The 22,605-nt window shown below is 45.6% G+C and overlaps 1 protein-coding gene across 1 annotated transcript; it reads left to right on the plus strand.

The window, feature by feature from the left end:
• The first annotated feature begins 1,702 nt into the window (after positions 1–1,702).
• LOC108942138 (protein ADM2-like) lies at positions 1,703–16,193 on the plus strand. The gene is made up of 3 exons (XM_018765272.2): positions 1,703–2,025; positions 2,348–2,610; positions 12,085–16,193. The coding sequence occupies exons 2-3, from the start codon at positions 2,483–2,485 to the stop codon at positions 12,473–12,475; spliced, it is 519 nt and encodes a 172-aa protein (XP_018620788.2). The 5' UTR covers positions 1,703–2,025; positions 2,348–2,482; the 3' UTR covers positions 12,476–16,193.
• Positions 16,194–22,605: the final 6,412 nt, after the last annotated feature.

Genomic DNA, 22,605 nt, shown 5'->3' on the forward strand with positions numbered 1-22,605 from the left:
GCTTAGAGAGACAATAAATACCTAGATTTGTATTTTTTAAATTTACTTTGTATAAATTAAAGCGTTTATTGACTCGCTAAACTCGAGCGTTTGCTCCCATCTTTCTTTCCCCTATTTGGCTGGTTACTCATGGTACAAGTCACATGGTATAAGTGTTACAGGTGTCTTAACATAGCAGCCAAATCAGAGCTGTGGTCTTGGTGGCCCTTTCTTCCATCGAGTGCTGCCTTAACATCTTCTCAATGCCATGTGGTGGAAACGCTCGAGATAATCTACCCATAGTGCAAGGGCGTGCAGAAAGGTAAAGACGTGTCAAAACTGGTTCAGGGTGACTCAGCTTTCCAACCAGATCTGCACATGCGCTGCTTGTGAAAATCCAAAATGTGACCCATGGGGGCTTGTGGGTGGAGGTAAAGTGGACTGGATCTTTCTCAGTGAACTTTTTTCCCTTAGAGATGGATACCTTTTAATGCTGTCCCTGGTGAGGTTTCCCAGCGAGATTAATGAGGGATCGTTCCGTTTAATTATACCCTGGATAGGTCTGTTTGCTTTAACGACCTGTCTGGATGTGGCACTAATGTATTTTTTCAGTTTATACAGAGATCCTTAATTAAAGGTTTCGTCTCCTCTCGGGACAATATTTAACAACGATCCATGACAATGGAAATAACCAAAGAAGCATTTATTTTTAAACGCTTTACATTATTTAAGTGTATTGCCGTTGAAAAGTGAAACCAGTCCACAATTCACACAAACTGCTAACTACCAGCTAGTCCATGATTTAATGCAATATGATGTTAATATTATCAAATGAAGCAAAGTAGCAATTCTGCAATGAAGAACACAGCAAAATGTTTCCATTTTTTATTCTTTGGTAAACTGTATTATTGTAAGGCTACATTAATCTCAGGTTCATCTGCACCCCCTGCACCATTAGATATTGAAACAACTGCAGAGATCAAAAAGAACAAAAAAAAAAAAAGTCAAGATGATGATAATTTTTCTAACTGTTGATGATTCACAGATCTGGCTGGTTTTTCCTAGAGTACTTTTAAAGGTTAATACTTTGCTCAGGGGGACTACAGCAGAAGGTGTGATGTGAACATACAACTGTTGAATCTAAAGGCTGTACCTCTAACCACTATGCCACCCAGTGCCTGCTGCTTGCTTTCATTTAGAACTGCTCAATTGTTCAGATTTCAGCCCATGCTCATGTTATTAGGTAAGAAAGAACTCAAAGCTAGCAGGGGAATGGTGGCTTTTTGAAAGTCATCCAGCTGTCCGCGCCATTTGCCCCCAAAAAGCGGTGTCTGCAGTGAAACCTTGGGCTCTCAGTGTACTTAGTGTAGCCCTGCAGAAGCATCTCAAGTGGCTTCAGCATGTAGCAGATTCTGTCGAAATACAATTACAAAGATGTCACGAAAACCAGTGGAAAACATGGGGAGTTGGGCTTGGTGCAAAACCACACATATCCTTTCTGTGGTCACATATCTTCAAGTGACAGGGCTGCGAGGCAGAAGGGGAGAAGAGAAGAAGGGAAGCAGGGAAGCAAGAAGGGAAGAAGATTAGAAGAGAAGAAGGGAAGAAGAAAATAATAAGGGATAAAGAAGGGAAGAAGAAGGAAAGAAGAAGAGAAGAAGGGAAGAAGAAGGGAAGAAAAAAAAGAGGAAGGGCACACGGTGGAAATGACAAATCATACAGAGCAAAGGAACACCATCTTCAAGAAAGAACAAAAAAAAAAAGAGAGAAAGAAAGATAAAGTAACCACATCCCTCATAATGCGCGCGGAACACCGACACAAACACCAGTATCTAGAGCCTTTATAACCCAAGCGGTGCAGGAGCGGAGATAAAGGAGCGATATTATGTGTCCAGGAGAAGTTTCAAAAGGAGCAGGAGCCCCGCCCCCCCAATATTTAAATATACAGTATGAGGCGGAGGGCCGCTCCACATTGCCGAGCTCCTTCCGACGCGTGGACCGTCTGCGTGGAGAGCAGCACGCGCGCACAGGGATTCGAACCCACAGGTTGGCCACTTTGACTCATTGCCGGGCGCGGCGGAGTAGGAGCTGTGTGCGAGGGGACGTGTTTTGCAGCAGAATAAATAGAATCCACTTAAATTAGCTACTGAGCGGTAACGTTGTTATTATTATTTCTGTCTTTTAATGTTTTAGTGGAGGGGGAGGGGATATAATTAAAATATTCCGCTACGCTTATTTTCTCATTCAGAAACTGCAGGTGATTTATGGACATTCATTGCTTCTGTCTTACTTATGATTATGTCGCTTTATGCCCATTTGTAAGATTCAATGACCGAGTGGAATCGCTTTTTTTTTTTCACCGACGCAGGTGTGTGAAACAGCCGGCTCTCACACACACTCACACACACCACCATCTGCGTGGATATCCGAAGGCTTTTTGAAAAAAAGTTTTTCTCCGCGACTCCCCCCTGCCCGGACTGCTGCGACGACTGTCGAGGACACGATGCGGCCCCCGTCTCTCCTGTCCCTCCTGTCCCCGCTGTCCCCGCTGTCCATGTGCTGCGTCGCCCTGCTGCTGCTCGAGCCGCGGCTCCTGGCCGCACCTGCGGGAAGCTCGCAGCAAAGGAGCAGGTGAGACTGAGACCCTGTGCCACACTGTGCTGCACTATGACCGTGTGTGTGTGTGTGTGTGTCCAGACCAGTGAAACTGTTTTTGACGTGCCCTTTAACAGTTTAACAACTTATATTGGGCCGAGGAGCGGAAATGTTGTCTGTTAAATATTGTGAAATATTATTGAAATAACAGTACCGTTATAGTACCAGCTCTCCGGTGGGTCTGGGGTTCGAGTCCCGCTTGGGGTGCCTTGCGCGGCGGACTGGCGTCCCGTCCTGGGTGTGTCCCCTCCCCCTCCGGCCTTACGCCCTGTGTTGCCGGGTAGGCTCCGGTTCCCCACGACCCTGTATGGGACAAGCGGTTCTCGAAATGTGTGTATGTGTGTGTGTGTGTTATAGTACCCGACGCTGGTGGGTGGCGGGGGCACCTCAGGCTTGCGTGGAAACTGCGGGGGACGCATACCTGCCCGAAGGGACGTGCTGCGCTGTGGGTGTTATGTGTCTGTGTGGGGGGGGGGGGGCGCTCCGGTCCCCTCCCGGTGTGGGGGCTCCATTCGGCGCGGAGGTACAGGGAGAGCGCGCGGCTCCCTCGTGCGTAAAACGGGCTTTCGCGCGTACTGTCCTGGGCCGAAGACAAAGGTGGACAAGCCGGGACCCCAAAGGACGTGTCGTGGTCCATCGCACGGGCTCTCTCGCGGACAGCCGGCTGACTGGGGTGGGAAGCGCACTCACTGTCTCACATACTCTCTGCCACGTGTATAACTGTGTTATGACGTCACATACTGTATTTCAAAACTAATATATTTCTTAAAAACTGCATCTTTGCCCGCTGACACGTACGGCCGCGGCTGCGCAGCAAATCAGCCAATTCGCGCGTTCATAAATATGCAAGTTATTAAATATAAATGAATCTGAATGTTCGCCACAGTACGAACTTCAACTTCAAGTTCTTGTCACCAGCTTTTCAATGAAGGGCGGCGGAAGTGAATTAAAATGATTAATTTCGGCAGCGACCCTGTGCTGCGGAAAGTGTAGTGCGGTTAGTTCCGCGAAGTCTCGGTGAAATAATGGGGGAAACGCGCTCTAAAGTGAAATGTTTCAGTTGTGAGAGTGAAGAAAAAGTTAATGATGTTTAATTCGGACTCGGACTTGTTCTCGCACTGAGTCGCACCGGGTAACTCCGCTCGCACGCTCAGCTCGGTCGCGTGCCACAGATATAATGCAGTTCATAGGTAAATAAAATAAATATAATAAATGTGAATCAGTGTAAGGTTTGAGGTTCACTCGGCTCGCATTCTGTGGATCTCACTGCTTTTCCTTCCCCCTGACTTTTATCTGTATTTATTGATGTGCTCTGTACAGCATTTCGTGGCAGTGACCTGTAATGACCCAATAGTACATCTTTTACCCATTAATTATTTCAGGTCAAGATGAACATGAATCAGCAGGATTTAAAAAAAGACAAATGACACACCTGGACAGGAGCCAGGCTATTTTTGTTGTTGGAGGAAGAGAAAATACATTAAGATGAATGTGTCAGAGCGAAGCTCACTTGTTTTTTTTTTTTTTTATTTTTTTATACTTTTTTATTTATACTGGGAGGAAAAAGTAATGCATCAACTTTCCAATATATCTGACAAAAGGAAAGAGTTAATCAGAAATGCTTTCTGACACCATATGAGATGGTGTGTTGTTTAGGGGCTGTTGTCTTACAAACTGCAGGTCTGTGGTTCAAATCCCATTGCTGCTGTGGTACCCTGGGGTGAGCTCCTTATGCTGAATTGACGCAGTAACAATACCCCGCTGTGTAAACAAGTAAACCATTCTATAACTGCTTATTAAACATTGTAAGTGACCTTAAAAAAAGGGGTCGGCAGCCTAAGACTTGGTGGTTAATAATAATGATGTCATCTCGCACTTGCTATCAGATGTACTTAAGAGTAAATTTAATAAACGCTCAATCTGTGGCAGAAAACTGGTTGAGCCCCTGAGGAAAATGAAACGACAGTTAAGCAGTTTGTTATGCGTGTTAATAACAGTTTTAGAATATTGCTGTGGGCTGTTGAAATACAGTAGCTTTAGTGCTTTTTATCAAGTGTTTGCCTGCCCTCTCCTGGCTGGTAGGCCCTGGGCTCTAGGCTTGGCTTCCTTGAAGACATTTAAAAGCCTTTGACACCTACGTATTACATAAGGCCGTCAAATATTACAACATTTTATTTGCTTACTTGTAACAATAATTAACGTCGAAGCTTCGAGATTCTGTTGCCAAAAGTCCAGCTTAAACACCAGCTGATCTGCAACTTAATGTTGGGGGACAAAGAGCAGTCGCTTGACGTTGAGTTGGGGTTCGAGAGTGACGCAAATGCAGGAAAATTACCCCCCCCCCCTTCTAGAACCCGTACACTTGCAAAGTTCTTAGCTACTTTTTAAAGAGAAGTGGATGTAATGGAATCAGTGTTCATTTGTGCACCGAACCATGAACTGCGAGTCCTGACCATTTGTGTCGGGACTAGAATGTTCCTCAACACAAAGTGCGAGCATTTGCATAATGAGGACTGGATGGAAATTTTCTCAATTGTTAAGCAGAAATAATACTTGGAGGAGACTGCTGCGGGAAAGTGGGAAAAAAGAGGAATCTGCCCACATTAAACACTGGCATTTACACTGTTATTACTCAGGCATGGACAAGGCCAAGTATTGCTGAGACAAAAATATGATGGTCTGCTCACAGACATGTCACTCACAAGCCTTGATGACTATAATAACTATGTGGAGACAGCTGTCCTCTGGCTGAGCCCCGGGTTTGACTCGTGATCTCTCACCGAAACACGTTTGTTGCTGAAGACTTTACTTTCAGGTGGTCATGTGAGCAGTTCTGCTGGCCCTCAAGGCTAAAAGGCATTTTGTCTAACAGATTGGGGGGGGGGTCGCTATCCAGTTACCATCTTATATGGCTCTGCTCATCTTGTTATGCCTCAACTAGCAGCCAGCGGTAAATTAGACACACGAGCCCCAGGTGAGCAGAACCCCCAGGCTGAGCTGTAACCCAAGCAGAGCGAGCGACTGGAGCCCTCTCCATCCCCTCCATCAGGCCCTTTGCTGCTCCTTCATCGCAGCTGGGCACCGCCGAAGGGTGGAAGCTGAATGCGGTAAAGTCACGGCTTCCTGGGATCCAGTTGATTAAAGACACATGGGGTTGAGATCACTATCGTGCTGGAGCGCTTGCCAAAGAGTCCGTGGCCTTTGTCCTCTGAGCAGCACATTTTCTCACAGGCGGGAGATGGACCTTCACTGACGCAGGCGTAATGCGCAGAGATAAACGGTCTCTAAAAAAGAGTTGCAAAGCCCATGCAAAATATCACTATATCATACGATGGGCTTTAGACCTGCTACTCTGGCCTTGAAATGTTTATTTGCCGTGTGGGGTGGGGGAGAGGCTATTTGGGCTAACGCACACGCAGAGAAACTCCTCGGAGACGAGACCTCAGCAGCAGAAAGACGATGATCCTCAGGTGCTGGGGTAGGTAGCGGGTTCTAATATCGCTACAGACGAGTCCTTTGTTCAGCGAGGGCTCTTCGCAGAGCAGCCAGCCGTACCGTATGAGCCGCTGCTCGGCCATCCGGGGCAACAAGCCTTTTTTTTTTTTTTCTTTTCACCGGGCCCCACACATCACAATCGGCCTTGTTCTGGATCTCACTCCAGGCACATGATGTCAAGCAAGGGAACTCATCTTGGGTGGGGTCATGGCATGCGTCTGGCACACTTCCTCTTGCGCAGTACAGACATAAATCATTGTCATATCGCTTTATATGAGCCAGTTATTAAGGTCAATGCAGTGACGGCTGATTTGGTATTTGATCCAGTCTAGGATTTCATTCTTTCCCTCTGTATTTTCACACTGTCAGGGTGCAGATGAATCTTTTTGGCACTGGATTAGTTATTATTGTTATGTGAGCTGCTACGCTTTACTGTCCACTTTCGGGTACCGCCAGCGTAGCCGAACTGCGTGTCTGTAGTGTCGAGTGCAGTTTACACTAGGTTAAGAGGCTTAACATAAAATATACACGGTGGTGAGAAACAGAATTTACAGTCAAATTTGGTTGTTTCAGATAGAAGACCCAAATTCGTAGATGATAATTCTTTTGTGAATTATATTTGTCTCATTTGTGTAAATGAGTAATATGAAAGAACGCGCAAGTACGATCATAAGCAGTGACCGTCGCAAGTGACAACCTAGATGTTGTTGGTTAATGTTTGGCTCGATGCTACAGGTACATTTTACCACCTTAATACTCCTATATTGACATGTCCTGAGATGAGATTCTTTAGAAGTTCTTTATGCTGGCAGAGGACCCAGAATTACCCCCTACCACGCGCTAACCATGCTCCATATTCTTTGTGGTAAAAACTGTGGCACTGCAAAAAGGAAGCAAAGGAGTGACCGGATTTACACTTCATAGTGTGTTTGTATTGTAAATCACAGTCAGCATGCAAGTGAACGGGAATGGGGAGGTGGAGAGGAGGTTTTCTATAAACTACGAGTTTATGAAAGTTTATGGAGTTTTGAACCTCTGGCCAATATTCTGGAGGTTGAAGAAGTCAAGTGCACCACATGATATGAGTTGAGCCTTTCGGAGAGGATAGGTTCTTACGAAACTGATTTGGGGCTTTAAATTAGAGGAGCACATCTGCCAAAAGAAGCAATGCGGGTGGACACTGTCCGTTCAGACGAACGTTGTGCATCTCCCATGACCCACGGGAGTGATGTGGCTCCACGACGATGCTGGGTCCCTTTTGACCGAGCACAGCTCATTGTGCTCAGTAACGATAGTCTACCAAATTTCATGTGACCATTCTTTCATCGAAGGACAGGAGGAGCGATTTAGCAACACTGTCCCTCCTGTGAACAGCCAAACGTCCCCTGTTCTCAGAGGCCTGTCTGATAGCGCTCCGATGGACGGTGGGATTTCGGAGTTGTCCTACCCTGACAGTCCTGCGGAAACACAGACACAGCGACTTCTCGGCTGCATCCCAACACTGCGGCTTCCAAGAGCGTTCTGTTGGCTAAATGCGTCATAACTAAGCGAACGGTTCCCAATTCTGTGGTCTCAGGTCTCGGCAGAGTGGTCCTGAGGGTCTCAAACTATCACTGTCCTAGGAGGGGATTACAGGTGGTCATGGACTGACGACTAGACTAGTGTAGAACTGGGGAAAATCTCCTCTCAGTGATGCCCGTTTCGTGGTTTCACTGGTGGGTTCAGTGCATTGCCAGGCAGTGGCAGAGGGTCTATCACCAGATACCTTGGCATGGGTGACAGTGGACGTGTCCAGATCACCTTAGCCCAGCAACAACCATAAACCCAATCACATCTTCCCTTCAGTGGTGTTTTAGGTTAGAGAACATTAATGAATCACCAGCCACCACCTTGTGAATTATTGACCCCCTCAGGGGTGTTTACCCTTGTAAGCCGTACATTTCTGTGTGCAGGTAGTGCAATTTTTGGGGCTGTGTAATGGTGAATGAGTGACACCCAAGCTATTTAATTGCTACATAAAGCAAAACAAATAAACCATAAGTGGCTAAAAGTCATGGTCGTGAGCCAAGGAAAATGGGATCTTATCCCGAAAGGAAAATTCCTCTGCAGATTAGTGGGTATAACAGAAATCACACCCTCCGCATAACCGAGGAGTGTGTTTTTTCATATATGTGCAAAATTATAGCTACACACATATTACTGTACTGAGAAGTCCCCCTTTGCAGCGTCTTAAACCATCAAACTGCACTGGAGTCATTTACACGGTTTAAAATGTCGTGTTTTGTGCAGAAAGAATGCAGACAAAAACTTAGAACCATGATTTAAACCTGTATGACACTGGAAGACGAGTTGTGGCACGGTAATAAGTACAGTCTATAAGTACTTCTGTAATAGGTACATATGGTAAGTGTTGCCAATAAATGTTGTAATATCAAAATTGCAATGCGTTTTGTAATAACTGTCATTAAGAGCACCATTGAAAGCACTTGACTGGATAGGGGTGTCAGTGGGGGGGTGAAATACCCCTGTTTGAATTTAACGACTGCAAATAGTTTTTTTATGGCTTGGGGTGTAAACATGTGACTGATCAGGGTGAAACTCTTCAGGGCACCAGGGAAGGTGTGATGTGGGAAAGAAACAGGGTGTCAGTGTATAAGGACCCAAGTTGGAATCCCACCTCCTGCTGTAGCTCCTAGAACAAGGTACTAACTCCAGACTCCTCCGGTAAAAATAGCCCGACTGCACAAATGAGTAAATAATCGTAGCGTAACACCAGGAGTCGCTTTGGGGTGAAATCGTCAGATACACAACTGCAACGTAAGTTCTGTGCTCTCAAACGTACCTGTCTAGTAGTTTAACTTTCGTCCTGTTCAGGGTACTGTACCCCCTCCTCCGCCACAGCCTTGCACCCAGTGCTTGTGGGATAGGCTCCGGTTCATCGCCACCCTGCTCAGCACAAGCGGTTATTGAAATCGGATGGATGGACAGAAGTTTAACTTTTTTTGAAATACAGGGCCAGCAATAAAATTACACATTTTTTCAGGTATTCGTCGTTCAGATCTGCTGCCACAATCCATCATTGTTTGTCACTGGACGAATTAGAGCGATATTGTACCCAAATTTGAAGGGCAAACAAAGACTGCACTCACTGGCTAATCGGTGTTGAAAAGCCCCGTGGAGACGGGGTCTCTCCGCATACCGCGGTTTTAGCGGGTACACGGGGGCCGTCGCCTTAGTTTGCGTGGTTTCCAGCTAGAGGCCGGGTCAAAGTTCGTCGTTTAATTCCAACCTAGACCCCGTTCCTGGGGTTAGAGTGGTAATACAAAAGAATAACGCACAGGAATACAAGATTAGTTCTCCCTCCTTGTGAACTAATCCCAAGATTATTCCCTCATAAATAAAGCCTTAAAATCTTGACTAATGCTGAGCAAGTGGCATGTTCAAAAAACATAAGTTCATAAAAGAATTCTCTTCACAAACGCCTCTCGGCGCCGTTTCTCGTGAATACACTGCAGACCTGGGAGGGAAACGTTAAGGAGGATTTCTTAAAAATGTTCCATTCCAAAGTACAGCAAACAGAATGAATGGTATTGGACTGATGCTCAGGTGTGGCGGCTCGGCCCGCGACGCTGGGAGACGTTAAAAGAGCGGTGAAAAGCAGCGAGATGCACTCGGTGTCTCACCGACGTCCACGTTCAGAAGTGGCTTAAGTGTTTAATGGAGTGATTCCAAAGTCAACTAATCCTTCCAGCTTCCGAGTCGCCAAGTCACCCAGAAAAGTACTCACCACCAGTATCACAGGGCACTTCTGGGCGTGAGCCAACAGCCCAGTGAGGGAGCGGGTGCGAGCGGCGTACCACGGAGCGCCATCACCCACAATGCACCGGGAACAATTATCAGGCTCCTTAGTCCTGTTTAGTGGGACGGAGAGCTTTGTGCACAGAGATCTGTGGCTTTTAGATGGGAGGGGGGGACCTGGAGTCACACTACGGGTCAGATATCAGAGCATTTCATTGACATTTACTCATTCATCTGACACTTTCCTCCAGAGACTTTTATGCACTGGGGTACAAAGGGTACAGGGTGGGGTAATTTCACTGGAGCAATTCAGGGTAAGTATGTTGTTCAGTAGTACTAGAGCTGGAGGTGGGATTCGAACCTGCGATCTTTGGGTCCAAAGCCAGAGCTGTTGTCTGAAGGGCGTCAGTAAAAGAGCTTTCAAAGTAGTGCCGTTAACCAGAGCCGTAGAATTACCGGACTATTCTTAGCGCTTCTGCTAAGTGAGCGGGGCACAGCAACCCTGTCCTTGACCGAGGCTTGGGTGGACCAGCTAGCCATTTAGCTGCGCTAGCGGGCTACATCCAGTGCTGGGGCTGCGGTCATGCCCCCCCATAGCTGGCCTGGTTGTGCCAGGCTGTGCTCTAAACCGTGAGAGCGGAGCAGAACCGTAACGGTGTGCCGACTGCGCAAACATACCTTTGGTTCACCTCACCTGCCACTTTGCGCCTCATCACAGCAACTTGTAAGGGGCTTAAAGGAGAGGAATGTAACGTGACGCAGATTATCATTTTTTTCCCACCCGAAGAAGTGGGACAGCCCTGAGGTAGATCTCGAACCCTGGTCGAGTGCCAGCGGAACGTCAAGGCGAAAGTCTGGCGATGCTGCACTTCAAACACGGTGCTCTTAGCGGTTGGGAAAAGTGAAGGTCATTCGCAAACGTCCCCCCCGCCTCCCCGTCGGTCCGGACCGTAAATCTGACTTGCGACAGAGGACTCCGGAGCGCCGCTCGTCTCCATGGTGACGCTCACCCTGTCATTTCCAAGGCCACTCCCTGTGTTTTGGCGTTCGGCGCGACGCTGGATGTGCCACTCAAAGTTTTGTAATTGCGTTAAGTACCGTCGTGAGCGCTCTGAACGCCGCCGGAAAGTTATGTTGCGGAATTCGTTTTGATATTTATAAAGCGTGTTTTCCTCTGCTTCGGATGGCAAAAAAGTCAGCCGGAAGGCACGACGACGTCTGCAAATATATCTGCAGGGCCGGGAGAACAACTGTCGTGGGTTCAACATTTTCAGATTTCTTCAAAATCATTAATGTCGGCTAATCGGCTGGAGACAAGCGATGCCGGGGCCAAAGGTCAGAGGTTCAAATCCCATCTCCAGCTGCAGTACCCTTGAGCAAGGTACTTACCCTAAATCCCTCCAGGAAAGTTACCCAGCTGTATAAACGGGTCAGTAACTGTCAGTCGCTTTGGAGGAAAGTGTCAGACGAATAAAGCTCCAAGGAGCAGTCTGTGTATAGAAATTTATGACAGCCATAAGATGATTAAAATCAGACGCTTACAGTCAGTTTCAGTGGTCGACCCACAGTAGCGAAGGCTCCTGATACCTTTTGCCCCGGAGTCCAACCTTTGTACCCCTGCGATCGCTGTTCGCATGTCCAGCTTGCGAAAGACGTGGAAAACAAGTGGAGGAACGCAAGGCTCACCGCCCACTGATCTCAACCGCTAATGGTTAACAAACTGTGGCAAAGAGCCTGCAGGTTCATGTCAGGTCTCTGTTCAGGAGTCCCTGTCGTGGTCGACACCAGCTGGTTGGGTCACAGCTAATGGTGAAGAAAAAGTAAATCTGCGATTGTTGTGCGTATGTGTGCGTGTTTGATTATTTGCTTGTTCCTGTGGACTTACACGCTTTTAGTAGTTGTTTCATGGACATTTGCATCAAGAGGTGAGGTTAAAAGGGCTATGTCCAGTCGTCGGTTTACAAACCTAATTCGATCCTTGAGTTTAAAATTAAATCAAAATTTGCTGATAAAAATAACAAATACTGCTAGGGTTAGGAATTCTAACACCCACAAATCCCCCAAAACCCTAAATCCAAAAAGAGAATATTCCCTTCTCGCCAGAGAACGTAATTTTCGAAGTTGCTAACTTTACTTTGAACGTTCTTCGTTGTTAAGGTCGACCTTCCTGAAGAACCGCAATGAGGCGGACGAGCTTGGGACCCCTCTTCGAGAAGCGGTCCCCCAACTCCAGCCGGTGCCGGATGTGACCCTGGAGGCCAAGCGTGCTCTGTGGAGGTCCCTCCTCATCCGTGGCCCCCCGGCGAGACACGTCCATGCCGTTCCTGCGCACAGTGATGAAACCTTGCGCCAGAATCCAAGGGCTCGTCGCCACGCCCACACCGGCGCACGGGGTCATCACCACCATGCCCAGCTGATGCGTGTCGGCTGCGTCCTCGGAACCTGCCAGGTGCAGAACCTCAGCCACCGGCTCTATCAGCTTATTGGCCAGAGCGGCCGTGAAGACTCCTCCCCCATGAATCCCAGGAGCCCACACAGCTACGGATGAGAACGAAGATCGACACAAATAGCAAACTCATTGAAACACACTTTGCTCATAGTTGTTGGATAGAAGTTGTTATGCTCTCACAGCTTGTCCCCCCCCTTCGAAAACATAAATTATTGTGCCATTCTAGAAAATTCATTGCACTTAAATCTCTCCCACACAATCAAGGTGCAGATCGTCCGTAACCCTTTGGAAATCATTACGAGTGAGTTGACTGCGGTCATTGTGATGGTTAAGCCCTGGTCACCCCCGTTCACTGAACCTGCTCACCTTCCAATCGGGCCATTAGTACACATCAGAACGATGGGTCGAAGTTCACATAGACTCATTCCTTCTCTTCCTCTGGGGGGCAAAAGCGGAGACGTTTTGGCAGTTTCTCTAAATCCTGATAATTCAAGAGAAAATAGCGGTTCGCTGGTCTTCGCTCGTCCACCGCCTGAGCTCTTGATGGGATGTGTCATTACCCAGACCTCCTAGCACAGGGGAAAGGCTGCCAACAGGACAAACTCAAGGCTCTTAGGGTATGCTCCACTGATCAAACACATAAGCCCTCATTGAGGACCAGGAGGAAGAGGGGGACACCTTAAAAGCATATGCTAATGCATTCCCGTGGACGTGCGGGGCCCGCCTTTTACCCCATTCCCGCCCGAGGCATCTCTGGCTGATCTGGGATTTGACTTTGATCACCGGGGCTTGTTCACAGCCCGCCAAGCTCGAGTTGCCCACGACCACTGTAGCTGTCATCGCACCCCCCGGTCATGTGACCCCTCAGCATGAAGTCTGTGAGCAGCGAGACGTCTTTACTAATCCGCGCCCACATCGATTACTGTAATTGGATCTCATGGCTAGAGGTAAACCGCAGTGATGACTGAGGGCAGCGGTGGACGACAGATACCGACACCCGGGCGAGGATCTGAGCTCGACTGAAGACAGACACCGTGGAAAACCCCAGACTCAGCTGTTGTACTTATGGTAGACTCACTTGCAGCATCTCCCAGCGCTACTTCCCTGAACGTGAACGGCTCCGAAATCTGCGGAGGTCACTTTCCCGCAGCGACATCATAGGACAAAAGACTGATCTTGTTTTATTTGACCACCATAAAAAAATTTCTGAAGGACATGTACTTACTGTACTCCACAAGTCACACCGTTCTCACTGATCAAATGTCACCGATGAGTTAATTTCATTTACTGTGCATGGATGTATATTTAAATTATTCTCTTAGTTGTGTTCATATTTGGCCCAATTTAACCGCTAAGTCATAAGAAGCCCTAATCCGTCTGCACTCTTCCCCTCAGTCCTCAGCCCTCCGTTGTTTGCTGTGCAATCTGTAAACAATGGGCTGTAGCTCACCTCCTTGGGGCGGTGGGGCGCTGGTGGGGTAATTCATTCACGAGTCAAAATGAAGGAGTCCAGATTAGCGATGACCAATGAGAACCAAGAGTGCTATTAATGGCAAATCTGTACCTTTGGAGGGGACTGGCTTAAACCCCCATTCTCAAGGTTTATATAGTTATGTGATCGCAGTACATTTTTGTGAGGGGGTCACAAAAAAGCCCCTGTGTGTAGTACACGATATTCTTGGACATTACTAATAGTTTTTAGGAAAAAAAACTTTCCAAATTAAATATTTCTATTTATATTTCCTATACACTATATTATAGTTCATAGTCTATTTTAGTCTAATAGTCCAGGCCTGTGGTGAGGTGCTGCTCAGTTAACACCAGTCCAGCAATCAATAGATGTTTACTACAGTACAACACCACGCTCTAAACCTGTATATGGAGCTAATGAGTTTCTCCGAGTTTGCGGACACAGCGGTAGTTAAGTGTCAGCAGTGTCAAGCCTTTCTTTCTTTAATTTCTAAAAATGTGTGTGAAGATCCGCGTGCCAAACACATTAATGTGGGCTGAGAGACAAAGAGAGAGACGTTAATATGGGCTCTGAGTTTCACTGCGGCTTCGCGAATGAAGAGTTGCAGGTTTACCAAAAAGAAAGGAGGGAAAATATTAAATATGACTTGTGCAAGAGAGAATACAGATGCCATACAAGTGTAAAAAAGAGTAGGTTTTTTTTTTTTAAAATCATGGGTACTGTTTCGTTATGGGTGCTATGCATATAATAAAGTAATATAGAGCATTTCTTTTCAAAGACTTCCACAGATATGTAGTATATAGTATAAAAATTAAAAAAGACATTTCATATTTCTACCTAAGATGGTTAATATACAGTAACTCTGATTTCCGTCTGCCGGTTAGTGCTGGTCGTACCCAGACTCCACTGAGGTGTGTCTTCTAGGAATGGAGCAAAGGGCCTTAACCATCTCAAAGTGAAACTGTGCAATCAACACCCCCCCCCCAGTATTCAGTCTACCAAAGGATATTTATGTGAAAACTGTCCACCTTTGTCCCGCACGGCACCAGTGTACAGTATACAGTGCAACGGGGTAAATCCACTCAGAGGCAGTTATTCCAGTCTCAGCTGATTTAAATCCACTTTTGACTGCTCGTAACGAATCTCAGTGTGTATTAATGGTTGATGCTTTACCACGTTGTCATTAAATTAAGTTGTTTTAGCTCCAGCTTTCGCTCTCTACACTCGCGCTTGAGAACCTGCTGTCAATGTGTAACTTCTGACTGATTTTCCAGGTGTTTTCGTGCCCTTTTACACCATCAGAGAAGTTGTTTAAGTTGTTTAAGTCCATCGATGATGTCAGCGAACCGAAATTGTGATCGTATATGGGAAATGATCCTTTCCAGCCGCTTTCCAGTCAACGGTGGGTGCTCCGCTCCTCTGTACCAGCTTGGGGGAAATACCTGAAGGTGGTTCCCATGGTTCTCGTCTTAGTAGATCTGTGCGGAGACTCACCGTCCCGCTTCCCTGTGCTGTACTGCATCGAATCAGTGTCTTGGCTGACGATTAAAAAGCTTCCAAACGCAGAAAAACTGTCGATTTCTGTACTTTTGCTGTACTGTACTGTGTTCAGACATGCCAGGGGTGTGTGTTGGAGAGCCAAAGTGCCTTTCCGTTGCGTTTGTCTTCTCGCTGCCGCTCTTGTTTATTTGACGAGGTCACGTTAAGGTGGACATGTGGCAGTGTATTTTGAAAACCTTTACCCTTGTGACCCCCGTGCCCTAAGCCCACATCCCATGTTAGGAAAAACACATTATGTGAACCAAAAATGCCGCCACCACGGTCCTTTTGCTGCCAAGTGCTGCGATCAGAATAGGTCAGAGTAAATGGCCTTCGTCATGGGTCGGTCACAGGACACGGGTGACGCTGGCAGGACGCGGCACTGCTCCGCGGCCTGCGTGTCGTTCCCCTGACGCACGTACGTGACCGAGGTACATGAGGGGGTGTTTGCGGTGTGACAGCGAGCCGCCTCATTCCATATAAAAAACAAACTTTATGTACTGAAGTACCATGTGACGTGCGCCGCACGGATGCTGTATGTTGAATGTCGCTGGTAGGTGGAACGGGAGAGCAGCATCCACAGGCTGGACATGGTCGCCAAGCCACTGGTTTCAGCAGTTCCGAACAGGGGGCAAAGACCAGCACTAATCCAGATCTCCAGAAGAGCCTTTTCTTATATAACCCAACGAAGGGGGGCGGAGCCTGTGGATTCTGGCAGATCAGTGTGAAGCACAACGATACGTGTCCACTTGTCAGGTCCACTTGTTTTTGCATTTTCTTTTTATGGCACATTTTGCATGCTTTCAAAAGGTCATTTGTTTTTAGCAATGCATCAAAGCACTTTAAAGCATTAAGTTTTTCATTACTTGAATTTATCATCTATGTTATTTAATTTATGAATCAGTTATGTTGTACATTATGCCTTTGATAAACTTGTACGAAAATGTGTTAAAAGGTGTTATACCCTGTTAATATATTATATAAAATAGCTGCAATATTTAATAAAGGTGTTGTGTAAGTAAACTTTGTCTAAGTATATGTATGTTCCAAGACATCATTTAGCATAAGAAAAAAATACGTTATACCTTTGTGACTGATCAGGTATGACTGTGAGTTTGTATATATGTGTATGACAAGAGAATGCTTCTCAAATATCTTACACTGCACTGTGCTGAAAGCATGGGCCCAACCCCTAACCCTAACCCTACAACTAACCCCCGAACCCCTAACCTTAAAACTAACCTCTAACCCCTAACTATCCACCCATTTATAGGTGCACATAGTAGCAATGTAAGTAGAGCTGCTGCCTTTGAATCCAAAGGACTCAGGTTTGAATCCCACCTCCAGCTGTAGTACCCTTGAACAAGGTACTTACCCTAAACTGCTCCAGTAAAATTACCCAGCTGTATCAATGGGTAAATAACCATAAGTAGCTGAACGCTGTAAGTCGCTGGAGAAAAGGGTGAGTTAAATGAATACACATAAACGTATCCACACACCTGCCAATGTCAGTGAACAGATTCCAGTTTCTACACACAGAATAAAGGAGCTGGTAGTTGCTGCTCTGGCACCGACAATCACTGAACTATCTTCTCAATATGAGGCTTTGACAAGAGCGGCAGCACAGCCAACAGGGTCTCGTCGTTACACGAAGCCAGCTTTTGGGGATCGGCAGCAGATGAGGTTCCAGTGCTGGAACGGTTTCCATTTTCAGTTTAACATTTCAGTTACACACAGAGATTCTTTCTTTGGATGATTAAGTCAGTTCATATGTTAGCAACTGAATGGCATTCAAGGTCCAGGTGGTTCGTTGTCTCGGCTTCACCGCGCCTGCGCGGGTCACCGTGTGTCCTTGGGTCATGGAATGTGTGTCTGGGCACTTGTTCCTGGAAGACCTTGGGCAGCGCTCACCCACATTGCACTGCGAGTCAGAGCGGAAAAGAACCGCGTTGCAGGTTAATGTGTGACTAGCACTGTTTGTCAACAGCCCCAGGACTGCAGTACCATCTGCTGTGATTGGAACGGACAGGAGGCAGGGCTGGCGTGGGGTAGGGGTGGAGGTCAGGGTCGGGGGTCAGTCGATTCAAAGCAGTGCTATGAATGAGTAAAAGCGGAAAGAAGTGACGTCGGTTGGCCGGAGTTCTCAAGGTGACCTTGAGAAAACCACATTTATGCCACTTTACTGGTGGCGCTTCGTAAGCGGTTCGATGGCGCAGTGTGCCCTAATTAAAGGAACGGAAAACAAAACAAGAACTGTGCAAAAAAACACTCGTGTTTGAAACTCACTCAATACACCTGCAAATCCGCTTTTTTCCATTCTGTTTTACAATCCTGGCAACCCAGATTCCTGTGGGGGGGAGGGGGGGGGGCAAGTCCCTGCATGCAATGCATCACTTATTCGTTCTGCTTTTAGTTTTCCAGGAAAAATCGTCTTGCGGTACCACTGAACCTCCTCACACTGTGACAGAACTTTGTGAAAGGTTACACAATAAGCGGCGAAAGGTCAGAATTACAGTCCAGGGTTGCTGAGAAGGTCCAGCAGGCTGTTCTCTTCCTCGTTCGGGAACTTTTCTGAACTCAGCCGGGGGTTTGACCTAGGAAAGGCTAATGAAGCACCACACACCAGCTCTGGTGCTGGATCACAAGGGTTCAGGGTTTAAAGGTAAGTCTGGTGGGATCCTCTTTCCAGCCATCCATCCACCCCATCCCCACCACTCAGCTTCCAGCTTAAAACCTGAGCACTAAAGTGACTTAAACTATCTTGGTTTGCACTTGTCTGGGGTTAAATATATTTCATATGATCTGGAAGTAAAACGAGTGGATGTGTCATATCTAGACAATAAAAAAGGTAAATTTCTGTCACTTGAAAAACTGCCATTTGATTTGCATGACAACTCTAACGAATTCTGGTACAAGTGGAGACTCTTTTGGAAGTTATTAAAAAGTTCTGGGTGATCTTACCTGTGATGAATTATTTTGACCTTGAGCCCTCGATCTGTGTACATGGACATAATTGCAATTTCTTGGTGCACTGTCCCCACTTACATGCTGCTGTGACTGTTGTTCGCAAAACCAACCAACCAACCAAACCACCAAACAAACAAAAAACCAGCCAACCAAACAAAAATCCATCCATCCGACCAACCAATCAACCAATCAGCGAGAGAAGAAAAAAAACAACCTGCCAAAGAACCAACCAACCAACCAACCAAAGGAAGAAAAAATTAATCAACTAACCAAGCAAACATATAACCAACCAACCAGACAAAAATCCATCCATCCATCCATCCATCCATCCAACCAATCAACCAGAGAAGCAAAAAAAACAACCAACCTACTAAACAAAAAACCAACCAACCATCCATCCATCCATCCATCCATCCATCCATCCATCCATTCAAAGAAGCAAAAAAAAAAACCAACCTACCAAACAAAAATCAACCAACCAACCAACCAAACAAACAAACAAAAAAACAACCAAACAAACAAAATAAAAAAGGTTCATGGAATGTTTTAGTTGATGAAACAGGAAACATTCCAGATGAGAAGAGCACGCAGTCCTCTCCTTCTGTAAGTGACGAAAATGAGGATTCACGGTACAACACAGAGCCCAGAGTAAAAGACCTGTGTCATCACACATTTCTGAAGCAACATCATAGTGTCCTTCCCTCCCAGAACAGCCCATGGCATTCTCAAGAACCTTAGAAAGTGACCACGTGGCTGGTCCAGAGCATGTGGAGACTACACCCTCGCCTTGTGGCCACCAGGAAACTGCCCTTCCACAGCCACTGTAACTCGGACCCAGTGTTGCATCACTCCTCACATCATCAAGTGGTGTGGCAGGACAGGGAGGCAAAAGCCTCCGCAATGCTCTTGTTTTCAAGCGCTTTCTTCGGATTTTCTGAGCGACCTTCTCCAACGTTCATCACATCCAGAGCTCTGCGGTATTTTTTACTAGGTTTGTACTCAAACACTGCGTGAACATTATTGCTCAAAAGCCAGGTGTGGGTTTCATACCTGCATCTCTTGGCAAAAGCGGCGTTTTAGAAGCATATTTCCACATGGGTGTCTCATGAGATCAGCGTAACGGTCTCATTTCTCGGCAAGAGCCACAGATCAATGTTTATTGAATGGTGCAATAACAAGAAAAAACTTTTTCCAGTACTTGGTCATGTGGAAGAGGTTCGCTGTTACAATTTGCCGCTGCCAAGAACTTACCTTCAAAAACACGATGCTATTGAATAATGAACGCTCTTATCTCCAGACATCCAGCAAATCCATTTCTGTTCATCATCGCCCTTCTGGAGATATACAGTAACAGCCATAATATTTCCTACAAGATACATTTCATCTTCAGTCATATTTCATTGCATTCAACATGCAAACGGTTGCATTGTGCCTACAACCTTTTTTTTGCCTACAAACATTTTTGTTTCTGTCATTATAATTATGGATTTATTTTGTGTTTCTATCTCTTTTAATTCAGTCTCTAAGCAGAAACCAAAACAGCAACCCCTGTGCAGAGAGGAATTAATATTTTCAGTGCCCAGGTGACACAGCTGACACAGATCAGATCTCATCAGTTGCTCTAATGAAGTAAATGACGGTTAAGAAGAAGCAGAAGTGCAAAAAGGACAGGGTAAATCAGAGTGCAGCAGCACCATTTACCTGCTCAGAATAAGGCACCTTCCTTAAAATAATGCTACTGTAGCTCATGGTCACGCAGACATCAGTTACTATGATTTTTACGAGCTATCAGTACAATTATGGTATTTCAAGCAGGATAAGAGTTTGTTGAGTAGAAATGATTTATGAGAATGGATTACCATGTGTTTCGGTCGCCCTTTTGGAGGGGAAGCTCACTTTCTCCAAAAAGTATCTGTGGAGCAATTTTATAAAGCTTCGCGGGAGTGGAGAGCAGGACAAGACGACACAACGAAGAGTTTTTGAGATGGAAACCTACTGAGTCAAAGACGACCACGACGCTATTTAGTGCAGCCACTTACCGTGAGGAGAAGGCATCTTAAGCCTCATAAAGGGAGCTCATATTTCATTATCTGTGTACACGGCCCAAGAAAATGATTGACACCAGAGTCAAAGAGCCACATGGAATTGACACACAACAGTCAGAGTCACATTCCAGCTACAACAAAGACTTGACGAGTGACATGCCATCTACACAGGAGTCAATGTCTTACTCCATCTAAAAGAGTCATATTCCATCTACAACAAAGAGTCAGAGTCACATCATCTACAAGAAAGAGTCAAAGAGTCACATCATCTGCAACAAAGAGTCACAGTCTATCTAGACCAAAGCTCAGCAATGCAGACCTCTAGCAGACTCTGCAACATGTGGCTACATGGAAATTCGCACCCTGTTCAGAGTGCAACAGAGACGAAGCTCAGTATATCTACACTCCTTTTAACTGGCAACATCAAGCAATAATTTCTGTTCAACTGAAAAATTAGGGCATTTGTGGGTAGAATAAGAGTGACCCCCGCTGGACTGGTGATGCAAATCAATCAAAAATGTTCAGCTGTGGGTTGGAAATTGTATGAAAAGAGGAACATCCAAAAAAGACTCCTTGGGTGTGAAATGGTTGTTCTCATTATTTCATTAAAACATTTTCAACAATTTAGTGTTGAAAAGTGTCTGCTGAATGTTGATGGTCAAAACATGTGAAAAGACATGTGGTTCAGATTTATTGGTGACTTTCAATTGACCGTAGAGTGTTACACTGCTCTGAGTACGAATGGGTGAATGACTGCTGGGAGTGTACTGTAGTGTACTGTTACCGTAATATAGTGCAGGGCACTGTACTGTAGTGTACCATACTGTTGCTGGAGTGCAGTGTGCTGTTAGTGTTATTATTATGTAGCCTGGTCCGATTATCTAAAAAAAATATAAAAAAGCACCTTTTCATGCCAGATCTGAATACTACGCAAAGTTAACTGATGAAAATCAGAAGAACCCTCACTTCCTGTTTAATACCATCGCTTACTTAACTGGTAAACACAAAGATAAACAATGTATTTCTGCTCTCATTACTAATGATGAATTTATGTTGTTTCTCAATAATAAATTAGAGAATATCCACGAATCCATAGTGCCCTCTAGTTCGATTTTAGCCAGTATAAGCGCTTCTGACGATGATAATATGAGTTGTCCGCACCATATCAGTAGCTTTGACCTAATAACTGTAGAGGAAATTACTGTGCTAATTTGCTCTATGAAAAGTACTCGCTGTCCTTTAGACCCAATCCCCACTAAACTACTGAAAGCCTCAGTTTCTGTGCTTGTAGAACCTACTGTTAATACGTCGTTACTAAATGGCTGTGTTCCAAAAGCTTTTAAAATCGCCGTTATTAGACCCCTACTAAAGAAATCGGACCTGAATTGTAATAACCCATGTAATTATAGACCCATCTCCAATCTAGAGTTTTTATCCAAAATTCTAGAAAAGATCGTAGCTTCCCAAATTGTAAAACACCTTAATCATCACGTATCAATCATATATTTGAAAAATTTCAGTCTGGTTTCTGCACTGGTCACAGCACTGAAACGGCGCTCACACATGTTGTTAATGATCTTCTCATCTCTTCTGATGCTGGTCAGATCTCGATTCTTATGTTACTGGACTTGAGTGCTGCATTCGATACAGTAGTCCATAGTATCCTACTGAGCAGACTTGAAAACCTGTTGATACCATGTTGTGTTTACTCAGCAAACGCACTAAGAATGATTTTTTAACTGGCGTGTAGCCTCTTTTAATGTTCATGTTGGGTTTTCATGACCATATATGCTTTTTAGTATTCCCGCCATATCCAAATCCTTCCTGCACCTACCGTACACTTCTGCCATCTATAGGTAATAACAGAAACAACAACTGATCACCACAGTTGGACTAAGAGGTACCATTCTAAAGTGGTCTGAATCGTATCTAGCTAACCGTGGACAATTTGTATTGAAATCCGATGACTGCACATCCTCCATCTCAACTACGGTTCAGTATGGTGTGCCACAGGGCTCTGTGTTGGGGCCATTACTGTTCTCACTCTATATGTTACCATTGAGTGACATTATTCCCAAACACAGTGTGAATTTCCATTCGTATGCCAGTGACACACAGCTATATGTATCGTTTAAGCCTGATGATCCATCACGTGATGTCGTTAGCTAATTGTTTTACCAATTATGGATGAGTAATAATTTCTTATC

Source organism: Scleropages formosus, chromosome 5, assembly GCF_900964775.1.
Source record: "Scleropages formosus chromosome 5, fSclFor1.1, whole genome shotgun sequence".
In the NCBI taxonomy this organism is placed as follows: domain Eukaryota; kingdom Metazoa; phylum Chordata; class Actinopteri; order Osteoglossiformes; family Osteoglossidae; genus Scleropages; species Scleropages formosus.

What these genes read in the sequence shown, in the direction of transcription:
- LOC108942138 (XM_018765272.2), top strand. Translation starts at nt 2,483, where the DNA reads ATGCGGCCCCCGTCTCTCCTGTCCCTCCTGTCCCCGCTGTCCCCGCTG. An exon ending in AGCTCGCAGCAAAGGAGCAG is followed by an intron (nt 2,611 to 12,084) that starts GTGAGACTGAGA and finishes TTCGTTGTTAAG; the next exon opens with GTCGACCTTCCTGAAGAACC.